This window comes from Dioscorea cayenensis, chromosome 10 (assembly GCF_009730915.1).
Source record: "Dioscorea cayenensis subsp. rotundata cultivar TDr96_F1 chromosome 10, TDr96_F1_v2_PseudoChromosome.rev07_lg8_w22 25.fasta, whole genome shotgun sequence".
Taxonomy (NCBI): Eukaryota; Viridiplantae; Streptophyta; class Magnoliopsida; order Dioscoreales; family Dioscoreaceae; genus Dioscorea; species Dioscorea cayenensis.
This window is the reverse complement of record NC_052480.1, coordinates 22,741,307-22,748,600: the sequence shown is the minus strand read 5'-3', so window position 1 is coordinate 22,748,600 and position 7,294 is coordinate 22,741,307. Positions and strand designations below refer to the sequence as shown.

The 7,294-nt window shown below is 35.1% G+C and overlaps 1 protein-coding gene across 1 annotated transcript; it reads left to right on the top strand.

The window, feature by feature from the left end:
* Positions 1 to 438: 438 nt before the first annotated feature.
* On the top strand, positions 439 to 2,678 carry LOC120270882 (acetylajmalan esterase-like). The gene is made up of 5 exons (XM_039277957.1): positions 439 to 709; positions 1,389 to 1,601; positions 1,732 to 1,880; positions 2,035 to 2,317; positions 2,400 to 2,678. The coding sequence occupies exons 1-5, from the start codon at positions 454 to 456 to the stop codon at positions 2,633 to 2,635; spliced, it is 1,137 nt and encodes a 378-aa protein (XP_039133891.1). The 5' UTR covers positions 439 to 453; the 3' UTR covers positions 2,636 to 2,678.
* The last annotated feature ends 4,616 nt before the right edge of the window (positions 2,679 to 7,294 follow it).

Below are 7,294 nucleotides of genomic sequence, written 5' to 3'. Positions count from 1 at the left end.
TGTATATATATATATATTAAAATTTTAAAATTTTAAAATTGTGAAGTAATGTTGATTCGCAGTCTATCGATGTCATATTAATTACAAAATTAATAACGTTGACGCTAATTTTTATATAACCATTTAAAAAAATTAACTCCATTTTAAATTTAAAAGTGAATTATTATTTAAAACATCAATTAGAATTAACATAGGATTATAATTTAAAAAAAAGAGTGATGGATCATATTATTTAATTTGAATCAAATTTTAAATTAATATCATCACAAATTTAATCCAAATAGCATTCAAATTAACACTTAAAAGTTCTATATTTTCTATCTCAGCACAAATCTAATCCAAATAGGATTCAAATTAACAACTAAAAGTTCTATATATATATTCCCACAACTAACACCCTTCCACATTCATCAACTTCTTCTTCATCATCTTGTGACATTGTCACAGTTAAGAATGGCTTCTCACAAGCTGTTCTCCACCATCATTGCTCTTCTTCTTGTCTTTGGAGTTCATGGTGGTGTTGCTAACCCTAATGATTGCTATATCAATGCTATTTATAGCCTTGGTGATTCGATAGCTGATACCGGTAACCTTCTTCATCTCGGCGTCAGTGGCTCTTTCAATGTAATTGGTAGCTTCCCTTATGGTCAGACTATCCATAAGGCCACCGGCCGGTGCTCCGACGGTCTTCTCATGATCGACTTCCTTGGTATTACTTCTTTTCTTTTTCTTTTTTTGTTTCTGCATTATTTTATCATTGTTTCATTTATCTGCTGCTTCTTCTTCATGGATGATATGTCTAATAGTCTTTTAAGACCCTAATTAGGGTTTTGGTTTAGGGTTTAGGGTTTAGGGTTTGGTTTGAGTGATCATCTTGGAATCATGCATTGATTTTTAATTAGGTTTTGTGACTTTTAATTTCATTGGCGAGCTTAGTGTAGTACTTGGACAAGACCCTAACAAGAAGAATTAGGGTTTAGGAATTTATGTTCTGATTTAATTAGGGTTTAAGATTTAGATCTTTTAATGACTTTGTTTTGTAATGCAATTATTTGGTATTAATTTTTAGGTATCTTTGATTTAATTTTAGTAGTAATTTTCATCTAGAACATGTATGAGAAAAATATGCATGAATCATCTAGGGTTTAATACTTTTTAGTTACAGTGATTTTTAGGGTTTAGTGTTTAATAACTCTGTAAATATTATAGACATGCATATCTATAATCACTAGAAGTTTACCCACAAAAAAAAGTAATGTAAATTTTTTTTTCTTGAAATAATTAAAGAAAACTTAGATCAAGAAGTAACTATTAGAGAGGTATCAATTTTAATATAAAAGAAAACATTAATTAAACGTAAGTTTTTTTTTCGGTGTTTTGCATTGCAGCCAACAACCTTAATCTTCCACTGCTCAACCCTTACTTAGACAAGGAAGCGAACTTTGAGCACGGTGCAAACTTCGCCGTCGCCGGAGCCACCGCTCTCGATACCTCTGTCTTGGCACAGAGAGGAATTCATATGGGTTTCACTAATGCATCTCTCAGTGTTCAGCTTGACTGGCTCAAAACTCATCTCAATTCCACTTGCTCTTCCAAAGAAGGTATTTCTAATAATTATTTCTATACTAATTAATAATTTCATCTATTAATCTTCTTGATTAATTAACTACATTGCTTTAATTTTCCTAAAATTTTACACATCTTGATTCATCCTTGTTTCATGAATTGAAGCTTGTCAGAAGAAGCTTGAGAGAACATTGTTCACTTTGGGGGAAATCGGAGGCAATGATTATAACTATGCATTCTTTGGAGCAAAATCGATCGATCAATTGATGAACTTAGTTCCTCTTGTTGTCCAAAAGATAACAGATACAGCAAAGGTAGTATGATACTTTTATTTTTTTTCATTAGATTAGAACATATACATGTATTTTTAATTAGTATTTCATGTTTAGTAATAAGCAAGTTTATATAATCAAGAGTCCAAGTATTGTATGACCCTGATATCTTATTATAATTTTAATGAACAATTAGGAGTTGATCGAAATGGGAGCTGTACACATAGTAGTTCCGGGGAACTTTCCGATCGGGTGTATGCCGAGTTACCTCGCAACATTTGGTCAGTTAGTCGGGAAAAATGCCGGAGCATTCGATGAGCTAAAATGCCTGAAAAGCCTAAACATCTTCTCCATGTTCCACAATGAGAGACTCCAAGCTTCACTTGCTGAACTTAGACATGTATATCCTGATGTTCAGATAATGTATGCAGATTACTACCATGCATTCTTGCACATCCTTGAAAATGCTCCATTATATGGTAAGTAATTAATTCTATTAACTTTGATCATATATATTAATTAACTTATTATCTTATGTTATTATTGATGTTATTATTGAAGGATTTAATGAGAATTCATTGAGGAGTGCTTGTTGTGGAGCTGGAGGAGAATATAACTTTGATGCAACTAAGATTTGTGGTGCACCAGGGACAAGTACTTGTAAGAACCCAAAAGATCATATAAGTTGGGATGGAATACATTTAACTCAAGAGGCTTATAAAGTCATGACTCAAGCACTGATTAATGGTGGATTTACTTATCCTAATTATGGAGTTAATAAGTTGTGGAAATGTTAGATTATATTATTTTTATATATTAGTTAGGATTAATAGGTAGTTTGAGAGATTAACTAGTGTTTTTGTTTAATTAGCTTAGTTTTTATTAGTTGTTTGTGTATTATTTCAATAATAAGTAATTTATTTTTATATTATATATCTTATTGTTAAAAAACTCTCTTTTGTTTCTCTCTAATAAATGTAAGAATTTTGTTCATTTTTTTACTTCAAGAAAAATCATCAAAGTAAAGTTTTAGTAGCAATCTCAAACTTAAATATAAATTTGGTAAATGATAGAACTAAGCCACCTAATTCACATTATTTTTTAAATCAGTGTTCAATGTACCAAAATTTGCTTTTGAAAGATTCAAAATGTCTATTGAATAAATGTTTGATCTTTATCATATTTTAGTGACCTTAAATTCCACATTTTGGCTTGTTTCTTAAATATTTTAAAACTATGTATGTGTATATATATATATATTATGAAATAATTTTTAAAAACCACGTATGTATATATCTTTATCTAATTTTATTAAATTTGTATGTATTTTTTTAAAAAACTTACATGCACATCTTAACAGTAGATATTTATTGATAAATAAGCAATTAACATAGTCCAGTAGAGTTTAACCACCAAGTTCGGTTCCTCTACGTCTAGGAACCAGAATATCGAATCATAAAGGAAGGATGAGAGAAAAACATATTAGTTAGTGTTTGGATTAGCAAAATGGAAGAGAGAGAAAGAAAGAAAATAAAGATAAATATTTAAAAAAATAAAAAAAGGTTGAACTTCGTTTGGATAGATAAATTGCGGTTAGAGGGAAAAAGAAATTGTTTGATAAATTTTGATTATATAAAGAAAAGAGAGAAAAAGATATATAATAATATTATTTATAATTATGTTTTTATTTTAAAATAAAATTATTACTCATTCATATGGAAAGCCATGCACCAACGATATCTAATACTCTTTAATTAATTAAACATGTGAGGTTTGTGATTAATGAAAAAATAAAGGGTGTTATAGTATTTTTAAAATTATAAAAGTTAAGTTCTCTCTCCTCCTAGCCCTCTAAGTTAGTTGGAACTTGGAAGTGTAATGAAAATTAAAGTTTAAAAGATTCCGGAGAGTTAGGAATTATCCCTTTCTTAATTATTTTTATCAATATATTTAAAATGTTTTCCAAACAAAAAGAGGATTCAAATAATCCCTTCTTTACCCTCCTTTTCTGTTGGATGTGGGTCCTGTGGGTCCCACTTGGTCCCACATGTTTTACACTCAAACCAAATCCCTCTCATTCTTTTAGTCCCACATTGCCTATTTTGAAGAGTTGCTAATGAACTCTCTCCTATAAATACATGCCTAAACCATGAACCAAAACACACACTTGCTTACTTCTTCTCTCATATTCTCTTTCTTCCGGGTGTGCTTTCTGCGTGCCTGGAACCGGGTGTGCTTTTTGCGTGCCTGGTAAACCCAAATATTTTGTTCTCATTCTGTGGTTCTTTGCCTGAACCTTGTGGGTGCGCTTGGGATATCTCGACGCCGAACGTGCTAGGCTACGAGAGTTCTTCCTTCCCGGGTTAGTGTATCCTGCGCTTGGAGTGAGGCCGGAAAATCCTGCACGAGGGAGGCCAATTCAGCGTTAGGGCAGTGCTTACGCACGCCTACCCCAGGCGAAATTTCTAACTGTTGTTTTTGAATTATTATTGTAGTTTGTGTTTTGCATACTATAGTTTGTAGTGTTTGCATGCTATTCAGTAGTATATTTCTTACATTCTAACGCTGAATTGTGTCTTATACATAAACTGTTTAGCTGCAAATATATTTCTGTATTTTGTGAACATATTCTGCAATATTATATTATGTACATATAATACTGTAGAATACCATATTTTCGTATAATACTGTAGACTGTATTTCATACGTAGAATTCTCGTATACCATATTCATACATATGATACCATATCTCGTATTCCCATACGTATAGTTCTACAGTACTGTATTTCTGCAAAATTAATTAAACTTCAAAACTTGCTTGTGTCACATTAGTAGACCTTGAACTTGATTAACGTACATTACACACACATGGATGCACAATCTGATACTTTCGTGTAAACCTGTCAAGTTTGACGGTAAGGTGAACTTTAGGAGGTGGAAACATCAGTGCAATTTTGGTTGTACACCTTAGGAGTATCCATGCCTCTTACTCTATCCTCCGATTACGATTCCTCCGATCTTGATCCGGTGGACTTTCGCCGATTATCCATCTCGATCGTAGACCAAACATCTAGCTCCTTAACTCCTAGTAAAACTCCCCGAAGAGATCGATTTCCATCGCCGCCATAGAATTCTTAGCATTCTTTTCCGATCGTCTTTTATGACAAATACTTTGATTATAAGATCGCTAAGGATATATAGAGTGCCTTAGAAAAAAGGAGTATGGCCCCGATAATGCTACTAGGATTAGCCACTCGAGCATAGAGTTTGAAAACTACAAGATGGTAGAGCGGAGTAGAGATGGGAGAACAGATTCACACCTTCGGGACTACCTTAGTGCCATAGAGAAGTGTGGCATGCGTGTACAATGAGAGCCACATTGTGTCCATTCTCCCGAACAAGCTACCACCTTCTTGGTCGAGCTTTTGCAAAATGGACTTAGACACAAGATTGATTCCTTGGACCTTGTAGGAGTTTACAACACCATTAGAATTGAGGAAGCCAACCGAATCTTCTCTAAGGGTGTAGATCCTCATAAAGGCCGGGTTTATCTAGCTGAACATAGTGATAGCCCTAATAGCTCTAAAAGCTCTAGGAATACCCACTCTTCTGATAGAGGTCGCCAGTTTTCCCCTAAAGGGAAATCCTTTAAGGCCAAGGGCAAGCCAACCCATTCTCGTTCTCAAACTTCTCAGCAACCCAAATCTTCGCTTCTAAACCTTATGAGAAAAAGTTCTAAACACTTTGCTTTTGTTTGTGGTAGGACAAACCATGTTGCTCGTGATTGCTTCTTCCGTAAGACTGAACCTGTCAGCAAAAACTCCGGTCCACCCAAACCGCAAGTAAATGTACTTGAGATGGGTGAACCTTCCTCTGGGACATTCTTTAGGTCAGTATCTTTCATTCCTTCTGTTAATTTGACTTGTCAAAACCTAGAGTGGTTCCTTGATTCTGGTGCTAACGTCCCATGTTTTGCTGCTGACCGCTTCCCGGGTTCTCCACTTATCAGGTCTCAAGTGGAGGATGTGTAACTCTTGGAAATGGCTCAGTAGCACACGTGTTAGGGAGAGGACGGATTGATTTGAAGATGACATCTGGGAAAGTTCTCACTCTGTTAGACGTTCAACATGTACCCGACATTAGAAAAAATCTTATCAGTGGTTCCCTTTTGATTCAGTCTGGTTATAAGATTGTACTTGAGTCAAACCGTCTTGTAATCTCCAGGAGTAATCTTTTTATTGGTAAAGGTTTTGTATCTGGTGGTCTGTTCAAGCTCAATGTATGTGAACCTTCTAATTTATCTATCAATGAAAGTTCTGATTATCTTTCTTCCTCTTCATCTGTTATTTTGAACATTGAATCTTCTGATCTTTGGCATGGAAGATTGGGTCATGTGAACTTTGGATCCATTAGAAGGTTGATGAACCTTGAACTGATTCCTAAATCCAAGATTGATCAAGTTTCTAAATGTCAAATCTGTGTTCAAGCCAAATTACCCAAGAAACCATTTCCTCGCATTCACCGTAATTCTGAAGTTCTTGATTTGATCCACAGTGACATTTGTGATTCTTGTAGACCTCCTACCAGAGCGGGAAACCGTTATTTCATTACCTTTATCGATGATCATTCTCGATTCTGTTATACCTATCTGATCAAATCCAAAGATGAAGCCCTTAGCAAGTTCATGATTTTCAAAGCCGAAGCTGAGAACCAGCTAGGCAAGACCGTTAAGGTTCTTAGATCTGATAGAGGTGGAGAGTATACTTCTAATGCTATGTCTTCATTCTGTGAACAGAATGGGATTGTGCATGAGTTTACTGCTCCTTACACTCCTGAGTCCAATGGGGTTGCTGAAAGGAAAAACAGGACATTGATGGATATGGTAAATGCCATGCTATTAAGTTCTGGTGTACCCGAGAACTTGTGGGGGAGGCTTTGCTCTCGACTTGTTTTTATCCTCGAATAGGATTCCTTTTTAAGGACCGTAGCACAACACCCTATGAACTTTGGAAAGGAAGAGCCCCACAGCTCAACTACTTCAAAGTGTGGGGGTGTCTAGCTAAGGTTAAGATCCCTGATCTTAGAACCCGGAAGATAGGCCCTAAAACCTTAGATGCAGTGTTTGTAGGGTATGCTCTAGATAGCAATGTTGGAAGATTCCTAGTTATTAACTCAGAAGTGAGTGAAATAGCTAGAAACACCATCATTGAAGCTAGAGATGCTGTTTACTTTGAGAACATCTTCCCTCTGAGATCAGCCTCCAGTCCCAGTTCTTTTGTACCTCTGACCTCTAGCTCTACTTCTGAATCAGTTCCTATCCCTGTACAGGAACCTAGAAGAAGCAAAAGAGGTAGAGTGGAAAGGAACCTAGGTGATGATTTTGTCACCTTCATGATTGAGGATACTCCTACCACTTATCAAGAGGCTATGGCTCGTTGATTCGGCTTTTCGGAAAG

What these genes read in the sequence shown, in the direction of transcription:
- LOC120270882 (XM_039277957.1), top strand. Translation starts at nt 454, where the DNA reads ATGGCTTCTCACAAGCTGTTCTCCACCATCATTGCTCTTCTTCTTGTC. An exon ending in TCTCATGATCGACTTCCTTG is followed by an intron (nt 710 to 1,388) that starts GTATTACTTCTT and finishes TTTGCATTGCAG; the next exon opens with CCAACAACCTTAATCTTCCA. An exon ending in CACTTGCTCTTCCAAAGAAG is followed by an intron (nt 1,602 to 1,731) that starts GTATTTCTAATA and finishes CATGAATTGAAG; the next exon opens with CTTGTCAGAAGAAGCTTGAG.